The sequence below is a fragment of the Photinus pyralis genome, unplaced genomic scaffold, assembly GCF_008802855.1.
Source record: "Photinus pyralis isolate 1611_PpyrPB1 unplaced genomic scaffold, Ppyr1.3 Ppyr1.4_LG4, whole genome shotgun sequence".
In the NCBI taxonomy this organism is placed as follows: Eukaryota; Metazoa; Arthropoda; class Insecta; order Coleoptera; family Lampyridae; genus Photinus; species Photinus pyralis.
Window position 1 is genome coordinate 2954667 of NW_022170511.1, and position 25406 is coordinate 2980072.

At 36.3% G+C, this 25406-nt stretch overlaps 1 protein-coding gene across 1 annotated transcript in view; it reads right to left on the reverse strand.

Moving 5' to 3' along the window:
• LOC116167903 (carbonic anhydrase-related protein 10) overlaps positions 1 to 25406 on the reverse strand; it is a 348976-nt gene that overhangs the window by 38016 nt on the left and 285554 nt on the right. The window contains exon 4 of the mRNA XM_031483500.1: positions 3352 to 3488. Within this exon, the coding sequence (XP_031339360.1) occupies positions 3352 to 3488 (137 nt within the window). The remainder of the gene's footprint in view (positions 1 to 3351; positions 3489 to 25406) is intronic.

Consider the following 25406-nt stretch of genomic DNA (forward strand, 5'->3'; position numbering starts at 1 on the left):
CAAAAGGCACCTTTCTTTCATCTGAGGAAATTTTTTAACGAGAACTAATTTTAATTTTGATTCATTACATCGTTCGTATTGGATTTTGTTCATTAATGATCTATATTTTATAAATGTTAAAAAAGGCGATTATTTAATTTACAGTGCTTGTATGTTCTTGTGAAGATTCAAATTTACGGGATAAAATACTTAAAAAAAACTTCTCAAAGCCGATGGTTAAAAGTTATGTAAAATGGGATTTTCGTTAGTTTGCACGCCCGTCATCAATTCCGTTTTTGGGGAGCATTGTAATTCCAACATATTAATATTGTGGTAGTTTACGTTTACATTGCGATACTTTAAATTTGACGTTTTTCTACATTAGCCGATAAAAAATCAGTTACTTTGACAACGAACAATTACAGAAGCATAACTTCCGTAAGTCTCACTGCGAGATTCTGCGGCAAATTTGTATAACCCATAAATGTCACCGGGTTTACCAAGAAAAAGTAAGCAACTTATTTGTAATGTAATTATATATTAAAGCTAAGCAACTTATTTCTAATCTTATCTCTTATTTTGAACGAGACAGAGATAGTGGTGGTCCACTTTTACCAGTCGCAGCAGTAAGAGAGGTGACCGATTACTTCAATAATATAAGAATTTGTATACGTAACAAGTTTCATTTCACAGAGAGTTGCGGATGCATTAAATATTAGCCCGCGACCAGTAACTTTTGTTTCACAAATTTCTAAATCGAACAATCCCTTACAAAGTCCTAAAAAACAAGGTAACATAAAAAACCTGTTAGCGATGTTGATGGTATCACACAAGTAGCGATTCGGAACTCCATCTACGACATGATCCAACACAGTAAGCTGAAATATACGTTGAATGGTTGAATGTAGATAGGTGTTTATGTTAACTGTGCAAAATGATATTAAATTATTATTTGTGTAGATATTATAAGCAATTTACGTTTGTATTTTAAAACAACATCCTACGTTTCAATTCCTACTAAATTTATAAGAACCATCGCTGGTTATTATGGACCATGTTAGTTATCACAGTCGCTTACTGGAAAACTTGTCCTGGACTAAAGCACAACATGCATGGCTATAGCAGAAAGATGTTGAGATTGTTGCAATGATTTGTGGATTTTCTTTTGCTTTTGTTGTCTTTGTTGATTTAGCTCATGTGTTTGTGCTATGCCAGGGTTTTTGTCCCGAAGATGGTTTCCCTGACACCGCCTGGTTGCGTGCGTATGTTTATTTACGTTCTTGTCTTTTCTTATGCAGAAAATGATGAGTTTTTATTTAATTTCCATTTGTGTATAGGAAGAACCGCACCGACTGCGGCCTAGATTCGTAAGTGCCGCCAAACGACCGACGTTTTGACATGAAAGTATCGGTGGTTCTGCTCGGGAGTATAGGGGTAAAAAATTGCAATCGCGTCTCCACTTTTGCTACTAAGTACTGCGGGCGTTAACTATTAAAATGATTTTTTTAACGTTTGTCTGCGTTCAAATAATAATGTCCTCCTCGTTAGTAAAAAAATCGCGACATAGACATGTTACAAATAACTACCAAAATATATTTTTTTAATTGATCAGTAGGAAGTCGTTGATGTAATGGGTATCCCACTCACAATGCAGCACTGTCTGTATGGTTGCCTAAATGCCTACACACGTATTCTCTCCCAATGATTTCATGATGCTATGTAAACATACTTAATGATGACGTCATTGTACGCCGTTTACGTGCGTGCAAACTAAAAAAATTCTATAGATATACCACATGTACACAAACTTTTCCTGAAAAGCCCTACAGATTAGTATATTGCTACAATGGGAATTTGTCCTTTTAGTAGTTGACTGAGGTCTCTTTCTAGCATGAACGTAGGGCCGTTAATAGGTTCATATCGTTTGTTACGAGTTATCTATAAATGACAAAACATACGCCCGTGCATTATTAGACCATTTTTTTGTGAGAACTGCAACAGATTATCTGACCAGAACGCGCGTTTAAATATTGAAAAAGTTAAAAAAAACTCGTATGTGTGCCGAGAACAGTTGTATAAAAGTTGACAGTTGTGGATGAAACAAAAAACGTAAGGTAATTTGGACTTTATGTTTGGTTTATCGCTCGTTGGTTTCAAACAGTTTATTGTGTTTGGTTCTTATTATCAACAGTCACAGTTACTTTATGTACACCTTTGTTGGAATGATTATATATAATTTAATTTTTTTTTATGGAATCAAGGGTATCCATCATGTAGATGATATAATTTTTTCTGTTAGAGAGTCCAATTGTATATTTTCGTTGTTATATGTGGTTGTTTAATTGATAACAATTATAAATGAAAGTAGTTTGGGATTTCTGTACCCCTAGCATTTTTTGTTAAAAGAACTCAATTTTTCTTAGTTTGTATAGGAATGGACAAGGTAAGAAAATATTGTTCATTTCCATTGTCCATTATTTTAAATAACACCCCCAGATTCGACTAATGAAATAAAAAAATAGAGAAAAATTATGTTTCTTAGAAGTTTTAGTTTTTGCACCCTACTTCTTTGTTAGGTTTTGTATCAAGTTTGTCGAGATGAATGATTCTTCAAAAATTATTTAGATTCTTCAGAAACTATGTGAAGATACATTTATTTTTGCCGTCCTTGCACTTTTCTTGTAGGGTGTCGTTACTCATAAAGTTAATTGTATTTTGAATTAATATACGTTCGTTAGAGGGCCTGTAATTGTTATCAATTGCTATCCTACTGGTTCTGAGACCAAAAGGTATAGCTCATGCAGAGCTAATTGCCGGAGTAAAACGATCAGGTTGTCTCAGTACCTGAGATGCAATGTTTTCCGTTGAACCACTGGTATGAAATTCATCTTAGTTGATGTTATTCACCGAATCGATTCACTCAAATTGATTTACAAAATTTTTAATTGCAGACGATTATAGTAACAAAAAATTACGAAATGTAAAATGTAACCAAGCGCCCACTTTCGTGATTAACATGAATTTTAATACGATTTTCCAGATAAATTGCGTTCATTATCGTGAGTGGTCAAATGTCACATTCCCAATTGAAAAACCGTTTATGATAGGTCTAAATATCTAATGTATTTGGTTTAAGGTTTGAGAAACTGGCCATACCTACATATTAATTACGCTACTTTGTCTCATTCCCTCATTAAATTATGAAAACAAGAAAGAAATTAAATTGCCATGCCAGAAAGAAACGTAAAGCAAATTGGTATTTAGCAACAAAAGAGGATGAGCTAATGAAATAGTGTTTTAGCGCTATGATACTCAAATTAAACCTGTTGTATTACAGCGTGTATATACGAATAGTTGTTGTAAGCCGCTTACCCGATGTTTATCGATGTGCAAAGGCCTCAGATTTGGGTCAAAGAGGAGTTTATTCGGTTCTAGATTCACGGGGGACTGTCTTCTACCTTTATTGCAAAGTGACCATTCCGGATTTATCAATCCCCAGAATGCCGGACCTGAAAAAATAAACACCAATAAATAAATCTTGTATGCGGCTGAGACCTTTAGCAAAATATATGCAGTAGATCTTAGAGACATCTATTCTAATTTGCGTTTTGCATGTCGCTCGGTAACTTTATTTCGGCACGAAGTAATTGTTCAGAATTTCGAACGCGTATAGGAATTGAATGGATTTGAAACGCCTGGCTTCGAACGTTCCACTTCAATGACGACTCGTGTATGTACACAAATCTCATTAAAATGTAGTTCTGCCCGTATTCGATCGATCCATTTCCAATGAAAGAGTCAATATGTCTGTCTGTACGCGTGTTTTCAATCTCAATCCACCATAAATGATTAGAAGTGAACTTCCGCAATCTTCCGAAAATTAGCGCATGAGAATTTGGAGATGCTGCACGGGTTGCTTAAAATGCAAATTGCTTTAATAAGACAATTGCATTACTGCTAAATGTGCAGTTTAAGAGCATTTGCATTTAATGGAGTATTAAGTATATTGAGCCGCGTCAGGGTTATTGTTGACTACGTTCTCTTTTCGGCAATAACCCTTAACTAATGGATAATATACTTCCGTATGCCGTATTGAGGCATGAATATTTGTACGAGTTAATGAAAAAAAAAACACCAATTCTAAAATCGGAATTATTCTTACTTACTATTACAATTAGATGTTCAGGAGATCCTCAGGGATGAATTTTGCGTATATTAATGAATCTTTTATCCCACATTAAATTTTTATTAATAATCTGAATAATATCACGACAATTTAGAAACACCTAGTTCTAGTTGGAGAGGAGCTTTTATCCTAGCATTTTCTTGTATATTTAATAAAACATTATTGCCAAATGTAAATAGAGCTGATATTTTGATATTTAATACTTTTCCAGAAGTAATTAGAAATATTACAAACATAACAAAACCTAAATTTCAAATTTCATTATTATTAATAAAAATAAATGTATAATTATTATTAATAATCACTGTAAGTATATATAGGCTTGACGGGTTGATTACTCTTTATTATGTACTATCTTTGGTTATCGGTTCACTGTGTTACTTTAACCGCGAGGGTAGATAAAGTGAAACCGGTGATTATGCATTCTAATGAAATGCCACTGACTGTTTAGAAAGACTGCTCCTTCAATAATAATTGACGCTGATCATTGCAACAGGAAGTCGGAGATTTGTCGTGACGCTCCTCGCCTACTTACTAATCGTCGTAGATTGGATTTTTGCTCGTGCATATGTATACAAAAATGTAACATGGTAATATACATCTTGCTCCTTACATGGTGACCACACCTTTTGTCAGGTCTTCTCAGTTACTTTTACTGACGGGCCGACTGTAATAATCACCAGGCAGCTTTAAATACGTTGTTTTAGGGAATCCTATACGGATATTAGTCAGGGAACAAATGTCCCCATTCCATTTCTTCACATGATGTTGGATTCTTCTTGCCAGGAGTTGATCAAGAATTTTACCCACGATCGGTAGGAGGTAGGAGGAAGCCAGACCATTTTTGGGGTCTTCCATATTTTGGGAAAATATTCCAATTGTAAGAACAGGTTATAGAAGGATGTCCACCATTGTGGATTTGCGTGTACATCCATCCGCCTTTATTATATTCCATGTTAAGTTGTCCATGCCTTGTGGCTTCCATAATATTTGATTTGATTCCCTGCCATGTAGAGTTTCGCTGGAGCCGTCGACGAGTGACGACCGCCGTTGACGGTCGCTATCAAGTGTCAATGGCGGACCACTGCACCTCGTTATTTATTATCGACGTGGTTTCCTTGGCGACCGTCAACGGCCGCCGTCGACGCGACGTCTCCAACGAAGCCGTACCTAATTCCCAAGGTCACCGAGCACGGGTCATTCAACTCTCACCTTGACCCAATTCCCAAGGTCACAGCCACGTCACCTTGACCTACTTTCCAAGGTCACCACCAGGTAGCGAGCGACCTTGAAGTGGTCCAGGAACCCCCCTGCTACACTACTCTTAAACTTATCATATGGAGCGGCTAGTTTTGCTTATTGGTGTCTCCTCCTCTAGGTCCTGGTATGGCTCATCGGGCAAGTAGATGCTTGTGAGGGTGACGATAATATTGCCTTTGTTGGGCTCTGTCCATCTGTTTCTGAGTGGATCCCATATAGTGGATTCCTGCATAGCCGACTTGCTTTTGTTTATATTGATGATTTAAATATCCTGACCGATTCTGACGGTTTGAGATTGAGATCAGAAATCGCCACTCACCTTGGCTCTTGTTGATTTGTTGACGTTGGAGATTACCGTGCTGCTGGTGGCGCAGTTGAACCCTATTTTCCGTCATTCTTCGATAACGCTATCCTTGTTCCTCGCCGCAATGTTGCCAAACTGACATATGATTGAATTGAAATATGTATTAAAACACAACATAATCTATTTGTGCTGTCATTGTTACGTTTGCTAATAAGTTTGGCAAGCATGGACATAAGCACAGGTCTCCCAAAAAAAACTAATTTTTATTCAACATTTCGTCGTAGTTTAATATTTAGACTACTAATCGGTGAAATCGTTGGGGAAACGAAACACGATGTACACTAGTTTTACTGGCGTAACAAATTGTTTACGCGTCTTTAAACTTAGGGTGAAAGATCTCGTGCACGTATAATTTAATTTATGATAATTTCTGTTTGAAAATTAATAGCGCAATAAAAAGGAATGTGCGTGACCTACCAAAAATTAGTTAGGTACCACCAGTATTGCATTACAAAACATATTTTGACATGTCAGCTTATTATCCTGCACTCTGGGAAACTTTCTTAATGATTAGTAAACAGGCAAACTAATTAACTAATTTAACTACAAATTTATATTTTAAGAATAACCGCGTGTTTGACTAGTCTCGATCCAAAATTCCTCAGGCTAACAGACTAGGGGTAGAGTTTTATCTTTCGATATTGATAGTTTGTAATTGCGGATTTTTTATTTCATATCTAAATTAATGAACCTCTACGGAAAACAATACGTACACTTTACATAGGAATGCAAGAAGTAAAAAACCGAATAATGAAATACGGGTGGATTTTTCACAGGGAACGTAACCAGGATATTACAATTGCATAATTTAAAAATGGAAGATTTTTTAATACCAACAATGTTTACTTGCACAAAAGAGGTTATAAAGTATAATATGATTAGAAATTTTAGGCAAGAGCAATGCCTTATGCCGTTACAAAAGAAATTTAGATGGCTTCGTTATTAAAACAGATGCGAAGTTTAAAAGAAAAGTGAAAAGTAAAATCATGCATCATAATTTTTCATTTCATTGTTATTAAAGTAATTTTCCGGCCTAGTAGTTTCAAAGTAATCCAAATCTTCACCAGTTCTTTTTTATTAAGCAATTATTTTTTTAATTTCAACTTTTACCATACCTTGATTAAATCAATACAGCCAACTAAAAATTAAGCGCGAAGTCTCTTAATTAAATACGTCAATCGAAAAAAATTTGTACTGCTTAAGTAAGACAGGTAATCGATAAGTGCACGTTTATTTATTCATAACCTCCTGGAAATGCATCAAGAAAATTGCTTTCCAATTCTTGGAAGTAAGCAAAGTATTTAGAGGTGCAGTCGGCATTTAATTCTCTTTCAACTTAAACGATAGCGGGTCGATAGGTGTATTTACAAGGTTTTCTCGTAATTAATTAATTACAGTTTGTTATGAATGCAGGTTAAGAAATGCCAGTATGAGGAACATTGTCACGTGCAGTTTATACTTAATGCTCAGAAACATGCCATTTGGAACTTAAGATTCCGACCAGCCTCATCGACGACAAGAGAACGCCGAATTGCAATAGGGCCATATTTTTAATCCTGTGTATAAAATTGTGGAAACCGCCGGAGAAAAAGTACGAACGAGATGCTCGGGCTAATAAAATTCCGAGAAAGACAATCTGCTTGGGTGCAACGTTTTAGCATGCCCAACAGTTACTAATAGAATTAATATTAACTTCGTCGTTACAAGTAACCAACTAATGGCGGCCATATTAGATTAAATAAGAAAGAAAAATGTTCGGGGACTTCATTTCGAAGTAGTCGTACTATAAACGAAAACTCGGTCGTATCTAAACAATCAGAGAAGCTTAAGTCAATTTAAAGTGTCAATTTTGCTCACTCGTATAATACGCGGAAAGGTTAGTGTGGCAATTTTGCTTTATATTCCTGTGCATAAACAATAAATTTATTTGCTTTTTCGAAATAATTTGATGCAAGTTTAAATGTGGTGGATGTAAATTCATTATCCTGAACATTTCCATTCAACGGGAGCCAATTTTGAATGAAAGCAGGTCAAAAGGGTTCAACTGTATCCTGCTGAGATCAATCCAGTTTCCAATTTTTCTTGGAGGGAACCTTCTTTTTTAAACGGAGGGCCGTACTATTCGTAACCTAAAGAAAACACCGATTTAAACAACCTTATCATTTTGACGAAGCTAAAAAATTATATAAATATGACAAGCCGACAAATGTGAAGAATCATCAGAATTGGAACTGAAACGCCCGAAGGCGAATCCGATAATACTGAAGAATGTGAAGAATTCAGCGTCAGAGACCTTACACTAGATATTTAGTGCTTTCTCACCCTTCAACTGAGTTTTTCAAAGAATGAATGAACGAAAGACATTTGTACTCTTGTGGGAGTTTCGCTAAAAGTTCTTGTTTTGGGCCACAAGTTGCACCGGATACTGGTGTCAACTTTGGCTCCCTATCGTACGAATATTACGAAAAAAGGACACCCTAAACTCTAAAGCAATATAAGGCAGCTTCCCGTGACTGAATTATGCGTTGGGAGTTCATTTTCATATTTACCATATTGTACCGCGAGTTTCTTCAGCTCGTTAAAAAATCCAACTTGTCTAATTAATTCCCTACAAGAAATCACACGGAGTGGTCTTTAAACTTAGCCACTACACAACACTGACAACTAACACTTAACAAACAAGCACTCACTACTTAAAAAACGAAACATAACTTTTCCTTTCCAGTGGTACCAACTGAAGTCACGATGAAACAACATTTATTTGACAATATAAATCAATCAAGCGAAAAGAAAAATAGGCAGTCAGGGGCAAAGTACAAATACTACGCAACAAGCGATCATTTCTTTAATTCGACTAACCTCTCACGCGTAATAAAAACCTCTTCGAGCACTCCACCGACTTTCTTTTACAACACTTTACATTTGGCAAAACTGTCTTGCAATAATAAATTTACATACGGTAAAACTGCCTATAAGCGGCTATGTTTGAACGTTCGGTAAAAGAAAAAAAAACAACGATTAACGTCAACCACCAAAACGTCTGGTTCGCGTATTTAAAACATTCTTCCCTTTCCGTTGTCTACTTATCAGTAGCATCTCCATCTTATCCAAATTATTGCGTCGTCGACCTATCGAAACATCTATGCTTACGTCGCGAAAAACGTCTGCTTATCTTCAAACTAATTAGCTGACGCAGCGATAACAAACTTATCACAATGACCGGAGATAACATGAGATAAACTTTAACAAAGCATTTCACGCAATTCTAATTAAACCTAATATTTTAAACGCGTAATTTAAATTAACAAAAATTCCAAATCAAAACTTGAATTAAATTAAACATCACTCAATTCTGAAACAAGATCACATTATCCTTATTCAAAGGATATGATGGTGTTTAACATTGTGTTTAATCTCAAATAGCAACCAACAGTTAACGTAAAAAATAATTGAAATTTACATGCAGGGTGACCCACCGTTATTATAGGTGCAGAAGTTGAAAAAAAGTTCGCACAACGTAGTTTAAACAACAATATTATTCCAGTAATGTTTTCAATTGAAATCAGGGACATCGTTTGTAATAACCCTGTAAAAACCTCCGTACAAAGTGTTCGTTTCTGAATAAGTTGTCACGAAATTAAATATCATTCCCATTAAAGTCTCAAAGATACCTTTACTTTCTGATTATGAGCAATTAGACCGAGTGGAGGCTTGTAGAGCCGATTCCACACAAAAATATATTGCAAAGAAAACATTAGAATAGTCCGCAAGTCGCGAGGGGCTAATTACCATTTAACTGATTCAACTCACATAAAAATTCATTTCAACGTTAACATCAGTCAACTCTTTCAGTGCGCTTAATAATATTTCATTAATTGTTGTCATTTATTTAAAGCCATTTACTCTTTTCATCGTTTGCATGAATAACAAATAACGGACGAAATGAATGTAGCGAAATACATCAGTTGTAAAACGTTGAATTTTGTGACATACAAAAGATCACAATTTCCAGAGTTCTGCATCACAGCTATTAAATTAAACCATTAAAAGTGATACCGCGTATTTTCTACAGTTGAAAGATGGACAACGTAATAATCTGCTTCTTATACGTCATCAATTAATCAATTAATAATCACGATTTGCCATTTCGATCAGTCCGACGCGTAGTGCATAATTTATAGTGTACAACAAATGAAATGGAGTCGACAGTAATCGAAGTAACTATGCATTACAAGAAATGCTACGGTAATAAAGTATATTGACCATAATTCAGAGGTTTAGTGTACAAGGTGCGGCGAGACGCATTATGGTCAGATCGCGTGCTGTCCGACGCCCACGAGACGCCCTTACGTGTGCCACCTTTCACATATACCTACTAACGCCGAGTATTTGAGTAAGAACAATTCATTTCGCCATTTTTATTTTATACATCGGAAAAGAATCGACGCGTTTGCGTTCGGGTTTTGATTTATTCAGATGATTCCTCACCAATATCGCTACATTTGCAAATGCACAATCGATTAATGCGGTCTAATGACTCTAACCCCCACGGTAATGTATAATGCACATATGTAATGTTCTAATAATTCTAATTCCAGTTGACTGTGTTATTTATGTATGGGCAATTAAAGGTGCTGAAAACCGCTAGGAATTAGAAATTTAAATAGGAACAGCTTAAACGTCAACATACAATTTTTTTGTCATCAAACACCCGTAGAAATTTGTGACGTCGTGTATTATCTATTAAACTCAATTGACCGCTTTTGGAAAATTCGGTAGACAGGTAAAGTGGATGTAGCCACAGAAATTTCTTCGCCACCACACTCGCAACAACGAACTGCTAGTCAGTTGTGGAGATGGTTAATGCACTCAACCATATGAAGGGGTTTAATAAGGGGTTTAGGTCTGTTGACCGGGAACAATATTGCCCAAATCTACGTTGTACATTCGACTGAATTGACCGGATAGCTAATTTCGACGGTATGAAAACGCTCTTATTCAGAAAGACATAAATAAATGTGAATAGGTAATTTACTTGCATTTTTATTGATCTTTAAGTATAATCTTGTAAGCATTTTCCAGGAAACGCGATAAGGGCAGCACTTTTGTCTTCCAGGAATGCTATGCGCCCGATGTACGTGTATGTGCTTAACGTTCTAACATACTGCCATTAAAAGTTCTGAGCCCTTAAGAACCGATAAAGGTCATAAACTGAAAGACTTCGGAAGGACTTTGTAGATTCAAAAGGTTTTTAAGATTATTTGAGCTTATGCGCCACTCTAGCTACCCTTGAAGATCTTTAATGATACACGAAACCCCTTGAAGGCTGAACTATATAACCTTTTTCAATAAAAGCTTGATCTGGGTCCCAGCGCGTTGCGGAATAGGACGCAACGAAGGGCGGACGAACTGGCTCGCGTGGTGGAGCCCTCGTCGAGCCCGAGTCTATCCTAGGAATTGTTGTCAGGGCCAGGATTAGAGACTAGAGACCAGTCAATTCCAGGCTCAGTGGCAACAAGCAACGGAACTTAGGCAGTTGAGGGCGTTTTGGCCTATGGCAAATCTGAGTCTTCTAAGTTTCTAAAACTGAATAGAAGCCAGATAAGAAAGACCACCGGTATCCTCACGGTACACTGAATGGTCACTATTACCTACAGGCTTGTGGAAAAGCCCACGTGTGTGGCCAGGTAGATGAGACTAAATAGGTAATCTTATAAATGGAACCATTTCACTATTAAATTTTTGTATATCTAAAACTATATAATCGCTGTGTGTTTAACTTTGCGAGAAAGTAATTTGAAAAACCAAGTATTGAAGTCAATGTTCAGAAAAATAGCACAGGAAAAACTTTCAGTAAGTACGTTCACCGTTAAAATTTATGATACCAGAGCTAGCCGTGGACCATTCCATTTATTTGCAAAAAAAAATTCAAGTTAATTTAATGGATTCGATAATTTGTAACAGGATAATGGCCACCCTGTATATAACTTTTAGGCGCTTATCATATTCAATAAATATCTATGTGCGTTTATCAATACGAATAAATGCGGACGATGACATTGACGCTCGAGCTATTAAAGCGTATAAATGTATGCAAGGCTAAATTCTTGAGTTTTATAATTTTCTAAGATTATTTGCCGTTTTGGGATTTGTTTAATTGGAAAATCAACGAGTTCGATACCCGTTGGTCATTTTATTTACCTAATACAATTAATAGAAGCCGTTATTACCAACTCATTTGAGTAATTTATAAGTGCATAATCTGCACAAAATTAAATATCAGGAAGTCCACATATGGACGTGAGTATGCTTACTCATTTAATAATCAATGCGCAATTACTGTAATTTTAGTTCTTGAGTCACGGAGTCGAACCATAAGAAATCCACCCCTTGCGGAGTAACGAACATAGTTCTAAAGGGAGCCCTCGTCAGAAAGATAAGTCTTTCACCTCGTCTTTCACCTACCATTCACTTATCACTTACACGCATCATCTCATATTGTTAATTGTCAAAATTGTTATCACTAACTACATTATTGTGTACCGATCAGTGTTTAAAATTTGCAAGATTATACTCAATTCATTGAGGTGGCCAGTAGAAAGCGCTTTCCATTGTCCCTGCTCAATTTCTGACATCACAGAATTGTTTTATTATTGCTACTGTCCACTGTGAATACCTTGCCTCGAGATTGCCATCCTCTGGCCTCCATTCCAACAACGAACCCCAATCCTTCCAATTAGTTGTACCACGTTTGCATTTGTTACACGAGGCTACCAAAAAAAGTATTGCATCGCCGCGTGGTTACACTTATGGCACTCAACATGTGGGGCTCGAGGCTATCTCTGGCATGTTCACCTGTATATCAGAATTGAGATTGTGCTTAACATACTTGTATTATTATCTGTAATTTTGAAGTCACTCATAAGTAATCATAATGAATGTAAATGCGTTAAAAGCCGATGAGTTAGCATACGAACTTGAATATCGGAATGTCAATTGTGATGGTATGACGGTAGCTGATAAACGTAAATCTTTAAGAGTTAAATTTACTTTAGAGAAATTAAATGCATCATTAATACAATCATACGCTCCTATTGAGTATGATGTGAATGAGGAACTTAAATTGTGCATTACCAAACTTGCGGAAATTGACGCCTTAATTCAAAATTTTGCGTCAACTCGTAAAGCAAGTGAATATGAAAGGTTAAATACTAGGTTGGCCCATATCCTTAACCGTTTAAATAGATTGAACCCCACTGGAGATTTGTTAGCGATACATTCCCAGACACTTGCTAGGTGTATTGAATTAATTGATGAATTAGGGCAACTTTATGAAAACGATGAATCTTCTGATGATGAATGTAGCGCTGCCGATGCACCAATTAGTTCTAGGTACCAACCAAATATTGTCGACAATCAGGAACCTAACGCAAATTCAACGGCAGTCATTTCAAATCGCGTATCATTTCCAACCTCTGCAAATTTTGCTTGTAATCACCTTCCGCCAATACCAAATGCTAGCACTGGTCCTGCTACGCAGCCACATTCAGATAATGATGCCACAAATCTGCAAGATTTGCGACAAGCGTTAGAAGCTCTCCACTATTCGCGAACCTTACCAATTAATAATAATCGTGATCAGGTAAAATCTATCCCTGTTTGCAAATGGGACATTAAATTTACGGGAGATACCTCGTATATGGGTGTAAATTCATTTTTACAGAGGGTAGAGGAACTTAGAGTTGCTCGTAATATTTCCTCAACGCAACTTTTTGACTCTGCGGTGGATTTGTTTTCTTCTCAAGGGTTAGTGTGGTTCCGATCGATACGAAATACGATCAATAATTGGGATCAGCTAGTTGAAAAACTTAGATTTGACTTTTTGCCAACTGATTTCGATGATGAATTGTGGGAGGAAATTAAACGTCGGAAACAAGGATCGGATGAACGTCCTAGTATTTTTATTGCATCAATGCGAAATTTGTTTAGTCGGTTACAGGAATACCCATCCGAAGCAAAACAACTTAAACAAGTTCTTCGTAATTTGCAGCCGTATTATGCTACTCAATTAGCGCTCACAAATGTAACATGTTTTAACGAATTAATTACTTTATGTAAACGCCTTGAAGACACTAGACTTCAGAATGCAAAGTATCGTAATCCAAATAACTGTGCACCCCTACAACTAGAACCCGACCTAATGTACAAACCGCATTCTTCTGCAGGGCGGAAAGTATCATCAGGTGTCGTTAGTTCGATTTCCATGTCATCTCCAGCTAAGGGAAGTACTCCAAAATCAAAAACTAAACGATTTGATTACCGCAATAGAAATCTTGTTTGCTGGAATTGTAAACTAGAAGGCCATTCATTTCGTACCTGCATGTCAGCTGACCGTAACGTATTCTGCTTTGTATGTGGATACGAGAATGTTTATTTTGCCAGATGTCCGAGGTGCAATCCAAAAAACGCCGATGCGGGGGAGAGTTCATCAGTCGCTTCACCCCCACCGCAAATGATTTAGAGACTGAGCGTATTCGATGGAGTGAATGGAAGAATACTGTGAAAGATTTTTATAAATGTCAGTCATCTGCTTTATTTTCAATGTTTCATCACAAAGATAGCGACAAGCGACCCTATGTCACCGTACAAGTTTTTAATACTACGGTTCATTCCCTTTTTGATTCTGGAGCTAATAATACTATTTTAGGTAAATTTGGATTGTATTTGATTGACGTGTATCACTTAAAACTAACATCCAACAGCCGAATGGAAACTTTAAAAACTGCAGACGGGAAAAATCAAAACGTTTTAGGTACTGTAGACTTACCAATTACAGTGGACGGCATCACAAAGGTTTTAAGAGTAATTGCTTCTAATAGCATCGAAACAAACCTCATACTGGGTATAGATTTTTGCTACGCTTTTAAAATTTCGACAAATTTTTCTACAGATAGTTTTACAGTGTGTAGCGTAAATTCATCTACAGCTATCAAAGGAGCAGACGATCTTAATCCTCAACAGCGGATTGCGTTGTCCAATATTGTTGCTTTATTTAAGGGAATTTCAGGCGAGCAGTTAGGACGAACAAATAAGGTGATGCATAAGATCGACACAGGTACCGCGGATCCCATTAAACAAAGATACTATCCCTTATCGCCAGCAATGCAATCACATGCTAATGACGCCCTCGATCGTATGTTAGAGGCGGGTATTGTTAGGAAGTCTTCGTCTCCGTGGAACTCGCCTATGGTTTTGGTTAAAAAAAAGGATAATAGCTACCGATTGTGTTTCGACGGCCGAAAGCTAAATTCTGTAACAAAAAAAGACGCATACCCTCTCCCTTATCTGACTACTATTCTTGATAAGTTACGCGATGCACATTACTTAACTTCCATCGATCTTCGGCAGGCGTTCTATCAAATTCCGTTACATCCCGAATCTTGCGAAAAAACAGCATTTACTGTTCCTAAAAGAGGTCTGTTTGAATATACGGTTATGCCGTTCGGTATTGCAAACGCTCCAGCGACGCAACAGCGTTTAATGGATTACATTTTTGGTAATTTATTGGGGGAAAATTTGTTTGTATATCTCGATGATATCATAGTTGTATCCCAAACTTTTGACGAACACATAACTATATTAAAGGAAGTTTATCGTCGACTGAAGGAGGCAAATCTTACTGTCAACATAGAAAAATGCGATTTTTGCAAGTCTCGCCTCTCATATCTGGGGTACGTGGTAGATAAAGATGGGCTGCATACTGACCCGCAAAAAGTTGAAGCCATTTCCCTCTATCCAAAGCCAAAGACTGTGACCGATATTAAGCGATTCATCGGCATGTGCTCTTGGTATAGAAGATTTGTGTATAATTTTTCAACGGTTATAGCTCCACTATCTAACCTTATTAAAGGTAAAACAAAGAAACAAGTCGTTTCATGGACACGAGAAGCAGAAGAGTCATTTGCACGAATAAAGTCTCTATTAACATCCACGCCAATTTTAAGTAGCCCAGACTTCTCGAAACCGTTTAGTTTGCAATGCGACGCGTCTGATTTTGGGTTGGGGTGTGTTTTGACTCAGGGAGATAATGACGAGGAAACGGTTATTGCATATGCCTCTCGTACGTTAAATAAAGCTGAAAGGAATTACACTGTTACGGAACGCGAACTATTGGCAGTGATCTTTGCAATTGAAAAGTTTCGCGCATATATAGAAGGCACGCATTTCACAGTGTATACCGACCACCATGCCTTAATTTGGTTGCACAATATTAAAGAACCTGCAGGTCGTCTTGCTCGTTGGAGTATTAAACTTTCCCAATTTTCGTTCACTATCAAGCACAGGAAAGGAAAATGCAACGTCGTACCTGATGCTTTGTCAAGGGCTCCACTTGAAGTCAATGCTATTCAGGTTACCGAAAATGAATTTGATCCATGGTACCGCAAAATGCTCATTAAGGTTACTGAACATCCTCAAAATTTTCCCGATTGGAAGGTGGAAGACGGCTTATTGTTTAAATATGTTCCCATCAAACATAACATTTTATCAAATTTAATAGAATGGCGTCGTGTTGTTCCAAAATGTGCTAGGGGTGAAATCCTTCGTTTATGCCATGATGAACCGACTTCGGGCCATTTTGGGGTAACGAAAACATACCATAAACTGTGTGAGGAATATTATTGGCCCAAGATGAAGGCAGACACAAAGCAATATGTGAGGAGGTGTGATATTTGCGCTGCAAGTAAATCCTCAAATCAGTTACGTCCAGGGTTGATGGGCAAAGAGAAAAAAGTCGACTTTCCTTTTCAATGCCTTTCAATAGATTTAATGGGACCATTTCCTAGATCACCCAGGGGTAATACCTCATTAATAGTTGTATGTGATTGGCTTACAAAATTTGTAGTTGTTAAAACACTTCGCACAACTACCGCTAAATCTATTATCAACTTCCTAGAAAATGAAGTTTTTCTAATCTATGGGGTGCCTCAAATTTGTATGATGGACAACGGGCCGCAATTTATCAGTAAAGATTTCAAATCTTTCTTACAAAATTATAAAGTCCAACAGTCTTGGTATAACGCGTCGTACCATCCTCAGGTTAATTATGTGGAACGCGTTAATCGAGTCATTGGGACGGCCATTCGCTCTTACGTGAAAGAAAATCATAGGGACTGGGATTTGCATATTTATAAAGTAGCGCATGCAATTCGCAACTCCGTACATGATGTTACCGGCTTCACTCCATCTTTCTTAAATTTTGGTAGATCAGTACCTGTTTCGGGAGATTATTATGGTAAATTAAAAAATTTAAGAGAGGAAGAACTGTCTATTGGTAACCGCGAACGATTAGTCGACAATATCAATAAGTTATCCGCGTTACATCAAAATATTGTAAATAAACTTTCTGTAGCGTACCGCAAATATTCTAAACATTATAACTTGAGAAAAAGACCCCTTAGTTTTAAAACTGGAGACGTAGTGTGGAAGAAAAATTACGCTATTTCGGATGCCACTAAGCACTATAGCCAAAAACTTGCACCAAAATACATTAAATGCAAAGTGAAGGAGGTTACTGGCCCACTTACGTACCGATTAATTAATGAGCATGGCAAAGATGTCGGACTTTGGCATATTAAAGATCTCAAACCAATTTCAGCCTAATAATAGCGCCAATTTAGGTTAGTAATTTAGATTTAGTTAGGTTTAAGTTGGTCAACATGAGGATTTTACTTCAAAATTAATTTAATCATTAAACCTAGTTGATGATGTAGTGCTTTTGCCTTTTTGCAATTTTGTTGGACTGCTCACACCGTTGAAGAGCATCAATAGACATATAATTTTGCGCACATTAGGCGCGTATGTATACCAAAACCGTTGTATTAAGCTCTAGGATGCTTTAGGGTTTCTCATGTCAGATTTCTGGATATACCTGAATTGTGTCACTTTTTGGGCTACGAGACAGATTCGATCCGATTCGAAAATATTTATATAATAATGTGAACTAAATTGATTGCTAGTTGACCTTTAGTTTAAGTTTAGTGTTAGGATGGGTTAGATATAAGTTAGTAGGTTTAGGAAATTAAATATAGTTAATTGGCTAGCTATTACAGTTATTACGTTTAAAAGGTGCTTGGGAAAAATCTGATCTTTATGTATTATGTCCTTTTAAATTTCGGAGGAATTTAAAGTTTAAGAAGGGGGCAGTGTAACAGGATAATGGCCACCCTGTATATAACTTTTAGGCGCTTATCATATTCAATAAATATCTATGTGCGTTTATCAATACGAATAAATGCGGACGATGACATTGACGCTCGAGCTATTAAAGCGTATAAATGTATGCAAGGCTAAATTCTTGAGTTTTATAATTTTCTAAGATTATTTGCCGTTTTGGGATTTGTTTAATTGGAAAATCAACGAGTTCGATACCCGTTGGTCATTTTATTTACCTAATACAATTAATAGAAGCCGTTATTACCAACTCATTTGAGTAATTTATAAGTGCATAATCTGCACAAAATTAAATATCAGGAAGTCCACATATGGACGTGAGTATGCTTACTCATTTAATAATCAATGCGCAATTACTGTAATTTTAGTTCTTGAGTCACGGAGTTGAACCATAAGAAATCCACCCCTTGCGGAGTAACGAACATAGTTCTAAAGGGAGCCCTCGTCAGAAAGATAAGTCTTTCACCTCGTCTTTCACCTACCATTCACTTATCACTTACACGCATCATCTCATATTGTTAATTGTCAAAATTGTTATCACTAACTACATTATTGTGTACCGATCAGTGTTTAAAATTTGCAAGATTATACTCAATTCATTGAGGTGGCCAGTAGAAAGCGCTTTCCATTGTCCCTGCTCAATTTCTGACATCACAGAATTGTTTTATTATTGCTACTGTCCACTGTGAATACCTTGCCTCGAGATTGCCATCCTCTGGCCTCCATTCCAACAACGAACCCCAATCCTTCCAATTAGTTGTACCACGTTTGCATTTGTTACACGAGGCTACCAAAAAAAGTATTGCATCGCCGCGTGGTTACAAATTTTATTTCAAAAACCCTCGTTAATATGCAAACCTGTTCCATAATGGTGCGCAACCGCGAGGCTTAAAAGAAAGGTGCTGTTGCAGGCTCAACCTCAATTGCCTCATTTTTAATATGCTGAAATCTAAGCCGTTCTTGGATATCAGTAAATGTATCAACAATTTGTCGAATAATTGTATGATCGGACAGAGCAATATTGTATACCCATTCACAAGCCCGTATGAATAAAAATAAGCAAATGCTTATACTTGAAAAATTCAAAGTAAATACTCATAAGTGTCCCTTTATACTGGTTTGTTTAGCAGCGCTGCACTGCGTCCTGTCCTTCTGCTTACCAGTGCTGCTAAGTCGCCCAGTGGGAAGGAGCACTTACGAGTATTTACTTTGAAATTTGCAAGTATAAGCATTTGCTTACTTTTATTCATACGGGCCATTATCTCTTCGAAAGTTTTTAAAATCGCTAACCTGTTGAAACTAAGCAAATGCTCTAGAGTTACTTTGAAAGCAACCGATGAGGTCGCATTGAAATACAACTAAACGGCAGTAATCTATTTTTATGAGAGATAATGGTTTGATGTAACAGTAGTGGCGCGGTTTCACTCCGGAACAGTAAGTGAGCTTTATATTCTATTATAAGGCCATCCTTTGTTAAATAATATTTATGTCAGACCCGCACAATTCCAACTTTCTATGTCAACAATAGCTTCAAAGGCACTTCTTGTCTCTCAAGAACAGTCAGAATGTGTGCACTGTGAAAACCATCAAACTTCTAACATGTTTCCTTTTAGAATTAAACGAATTACGCTAACAGTAAAACGATTTAATTAAGTCGGCTATGTTTAAACAAGAAAGGAGAAAGCCGACTTGAGATGATTCGGTATAAAACAACAAAAAAAGAAAGCAGAATTTCCTAACTACTGTTTATAAAGCTGTTGCTTTGCAAGAACAAAAAATTCTCCGATGACCTACCACTGAGTAAAAGAGTACAATTACACAAAAACGGAATTCAAAGCAACAAGCGCGTATTTATTTCAAAAGCTTACTCGTAAAGCTTGATTTAGATACACGTAATATTTTAGTTATTTTTCCCTTGTGTTTTTTCCACAATCACAAATGTTGCCATCCGTTGCTTGCTTCTGAAACATTCTAATTTAAACTTGTAAGCTTTACGAGAGGATTTGGTCCGATGAAATATTGTAATATAAAAATATTTTCCTTTGGAAGGGGTTGATCGTTAACTCGCATATTCCATTGTTATTTCAAGTTTGTTTGTCATATTAATTTCCAAAAATTGTCACATTCAATCCGAATTGAAAGAATTGTTTTTTTATGAAATCTTGTTGCACAGTTTCAAGCTTGATTCCGTGTGGAGATTCAAGAGAGCTAATACGCTGCACTCCCATGGGCATAATGCGCTGCAATATCTTTTATACTAGCCCAGATGCCTTTGTTTTGGCAGTAAATTGAGAGAGAAACGTACGTTGAATTATTAAATCAGCCATTACTAGAGTTATATGAGATATTTATTCCGTTAAACTGTAAATGGTAGCGATTTCCATTATTTCGCAAATAAATAAATTAGATCAGTAAGGGAATTCTTTATCTTTAAGGGTCTTGGGGGATTTTTACCGTCTAATGCAATAGTTAGTAATTAGAAGATGTTGTGTTGGAAATGGTCATTCTGAATCGATCTGTATCGTTATTCCGTAAGCAGCTATGTGAACATTTCCTCTGCTTGACAAGTCTCGAGATCTTAATTCCATATTCCGTCTTACTTTCTACTTGCTAAGGAGTAGAGGAATATGCTTCGTGAAAAAAGATTACCACGAGCAAAAGTGTTTGTGTATAGATTTAACGTAGAATAAATTGGTATCTCAACATATCCTTAGTTTCATACATGTCAACTGATTTTATTTAAAAAAGGTGGTTGCTCAGAATCTAGATGCAAGAAATCTATATGGATGGTCTATGTTAGTTTACCATCGTCCTACGATAGCATCCAGATTTTCTATAAATTCTATTTATGTATTTTTGTGTACTTCCGTGTGGAGACATGGTATAAACTCGATCGTATATCACTCCATTTGCTAGAGAAATTTAATGAAAACAGTTGGTTCATTGAATTAATTAATGATCCATCCTTATTTGCTCATTTTTGAAGCAGTAGCTATTGTAAAATTATTGAAATAAACAATTGAACATAAGTAACATTCTGCAAGTAAATGAAATTCGGAAACAAACTGTTTAATACAGAACTAGTTCCAATTAACTAATACAAGAAATTGATATCAAAAAAATATGAATATTCGACCTATAATTCGGAACAAGCGCTCTTAAATTGTACAATTTAAATAAGGTGCTTTAATGAAGACACATCTGCTCAAGTTTGCGTACCTACTAAAACGTTTCTACTTATTGGTTTACGATAAAGAAGGTTTATCAGGTACAATTTAATTAATTTCAAGGAAATGCCCATCTGGTGCTGATAACGAAAATGCATATGTTACCAAGACGCATTCTGTCGAAACTGACCTCATTTAAGTCTAATTGAGATTGGCGGTGTATTATAAAATTCATAAAGAAGGATATTAATGGTTAGTGGAATTGGAAGCAACGGAAAACAGAGGCTGTTGGTTTGGCAATGGTTGAGGAGCAGGTACATCTAAAATTTTCGGGCAGTTTGTTTAGTTCAAGATGCAGTCCGTTATTTTTATAAAAAGTTTGTGCAGAAGCAAGTTAGCCAAAGTTGTGTGAGAAGTTTAACGTGTATTGTCCGATTACGGAAAAGGTTTTGTCGACTTGAAAAAGTAAGCAGTTGTAATGCACAGTAAGCCCTTTCGTTAAGGTTTCTTTTTTTTATTAAAAGTGAAAAATTTATATCGTCCGAACAGCTACCCAAAATTTGTTATCTTATTTATCAATTCATTTTATTTTTCATATAATTCTGTGTTATAAAGCAAAGTTCAGAAACTGTCAGCATTTGTGTGTGAGTTAAGTCCGTCTAGTATCGCAAAACTTTTACGACTAGACTATTTGGAATATTAAAAATTGTAAGTAATTTAAGATTTCTTATTTTAATTGTCGCGGGGTAACATGTTCCAATAGGATTTGCGAGCCTTCTTTTTCATTAAGGATTTCGTTTTAATCCATTCTCAATTAATCAATTGTGTCTTTGGAATTGTGGTAAGTTAATCGAGGTCACCGAGTTTCAGCAATTAAGAAATTTTAAGTTTAATTTTGACATTTTTCTGACTTTGGTTCATTGTTACTGTTATTAACCTGCACAAAAAATAACAAATTCAGCCAAATACCTTGTTTATTTTTTACCAAGTGTTCCGTTTGGACTTCTGAAAAAAAAACTGTTCCAAAAAACTATCATTAATATTTAAAAAATTGTTACGATTGGAACAATAATGCCCCCCTCCCCCCACCGGAAATGTTTCCATTTACCTCAATGATACTGTCACTAATTACTCACTGAACGGTTCGGAAATGACGATAAGTGATTGATATTATTATTTTTATTAACCGCATTGGTAACGTGAGTATTGCTATTAGTAAATTAGTACACAGTTATAAGTAATCACTAACTTCATTAAATCGCACGCAATAATTTACTTAAATGAATAACGTTGACTTCATTTTGTAAACAGCAGCAAGGAATTCTGAATGATATAAAATATTAAAGGAGCAATTATTTTATTCCCGGTAGGTCGTAATTGATCAGTGGGACTTTGTTAATGCGGGCATTTGACCTGTCGTAAATTTACTGCGCAGGATTTTACAATGTGTACTTCCAAAATCGCTATGTGTGCATCGTTCATTAGGAAAAACAAGCTGAATGCCGAAAAGTTAAATTTGCAATTTTTTAATTACGTATTTAGGTTTTAATGGCTTGTAACTTTCGTAGATGCCTCAATTTGGTACATTGACGAATTAGCGGCAAAATTTATAATCGTTTATTCTTATCTTTTGCTCTTACTTAACAATAATTTCTAGAATGAATCGCGAAACTTATCTTGGAGGTTCGAGCTTTTTGTTAACACTCCTAAAACTGTTTGGGGGAGGGGTGCACATTATACCTAGGACATTCTGACATTGATTTATTTATTATCCCTCTCTTGTTCTAGGCCCCCTTTCGCCCAATTAAAAATGCTACCCCCCTCCCACGTTTTTGATGGAAATACACGTGTTTTCGGTCTGCCGGTTCCTCTGTACTTTCATTTCCCGCTAAAATGTGAGCATAGCACCACGATCCAAGTACCATTTTTTTTCTACTGCGATCTGCGACAAATAATGGTTCACTGGCCAACACACTTGAGTCATCAGCACTTTTCGCAGATTCGCGCTTCTTACAATTTGCTGCCGTATGACCAATTTCTTTACATCTATAGCACCAGAATTTAAACACCTCCTTGTTATCCTTGAAGCTAGCGTTACTTTTTTTAAGATTCCTAGGTAGCCAATTTAATGGACAACTACCGAGAGCACTTAACTATGCATTGGACGGCGTGCAACGCAACTCGCTCTTTCTCGCATTGCTTTCTTCCATGAACTTGATGTTTAAAACGTCAGGAGCCGGTAATTTATCTTGAGATTTGATTGCGCCTCTAAAGCTTTCGGGAGAACCGTACAATAGCATTGATCTTCACTTCCGTCTGTTCAAGTTTATCCACGGATCAAAAAATACATTGATGTGTTCGTGCCTCGTGCACATCGTCTCCGTCGCCCATTCGCTGCAACGTTAATTGTTTCAGCAGCAAATTAATTACGTCTAGAAGTAAATTATGGGTCATGTTTTTAAGAAAATAAGTAACGCCACTACACTGTAAAGTAAATTAACGTTTTAGAAATTATCAGAAGCAAGGAATGTGTTACGATGCGTTAAAGTTAAAGTATTGCATGTTTCCATATTTAAATTTGAGGAAATCTTTACAATTTAAATATCTCCCGCTGGAGGGTTTTGTCTTTTACGAAAGTATTATTAAGTCATCAAGTATTCACGCAATACACTCATTAATACGCAGTCTGTTCTAAACTGTTTTTGTGTATGTAAATCTTGGCATATTTGGGAAAAGCTTTATTTATGATAAGGGGAGGTAAACGTGTCTAAATGTACATTAAATCGAGATGGATGTGCATATTTTCTTTCGATAACTGTAATTTTTCATCGAAACAATAAAAGAAGGGTTGTAATTCTTATAAATAGTTAAGCTACTTTGCAGAATAACAGTTAAAGTAACAGATACAGGAAAATTAGGAAAAATTGAATTTAAAAAATCAGGCAATTGAAAAACAGTTTTTATTGTTTTTCTTTTCAACGGTGTCCTCAACGAAGGAAATTTACATTTGTTAACTGGAAAAGGAAGTGCAGGCAGTATTACAGGGTTTGCACTCGGGGATAACGATAAACGGGTACGAAAAGTGGACATGCCACACCATTTATATACATTTTACAACAGTTTCAGAAGATTCCGCGTTTAATTTTCATGAAATCTTTGGTACGGCAATGCGGCGTTGGTTACCTACCCAACCGTTTTGTAATTAATAAATTTTCCGAAATTACTTTCAACAGTCCGCCACATTATGCAATTGTGATTTATTTTACAATTATATTCCAGTTTCCGCTAACGAAAACAATTATTTTAAGCAATTCGTTCGCGTGGATATCTAACCAATTCCGAGTGTAGGTACAGAATATAGAATATGCTCGAAAATTTCTCTACGTAGCTAACTAGTATATATCTTACTCATTAAAGCAGTGTTTACCTTTACGTCTTGTTTTGACCTACATAGGGCAGGTATGGGTGATTTCTTTTAAGCTATAACGTCTAATTAAATTTGCTTCGAAGTTTCATGAAAAGACACAACCTCTTAGTTATTGTTGGAGCGAAGTTTTGTATATGACGTCTAGCAATTAATTATGGAATTGCAACTCTTGTTACCCCTTACGTATGAATTAGGTATACAATTTTTATGTCGTACATTTATAGTAGTATGTAGTAGATGTATGCGGCCACCTTTTACTCTGCTTAAATAAAAAAAAAGCAACATACGTTGGAAAACAGGCATTTGACATTGAAGTTGCTATATACTAAATGTTTCATAATACACGGGCCCTGTCCAAGTGAGATAAATTTATTCTGAATTTTAAAGGTAATAGACGAAGAGCCAGTGACCAATTTTAGGTTGTCCTTTCAAAAGTCACGAGGATTCACGCTGTACTTAATAATAAAAATTTTATTTTTTTTATTTTTGTGTTTGTGATTGTGGCGAAACAGAAATTATTTTGGGACAATGCTCACTTTTTCTTGATGGTTGTTTTTCAAACTCTCTCCTTGGCAACAGTTCACAGCCGCCTTGCCAGATATAGAGTAGACGCCACAATTTCGTTGCTAGGAGCAGAGAAGTAGAAAAGAGGAAGAGAAAGTTTAACTTCTCTGCCTATTTTCCGCTTCCCTGCTTCTTTTAATTCCTTTATCTGTGTTGACTAGCCGTTCATATACGAGCAAATACATAAAACCGCAAACCACAACCGTCTGTTGCCAAAATTAAGGGCGA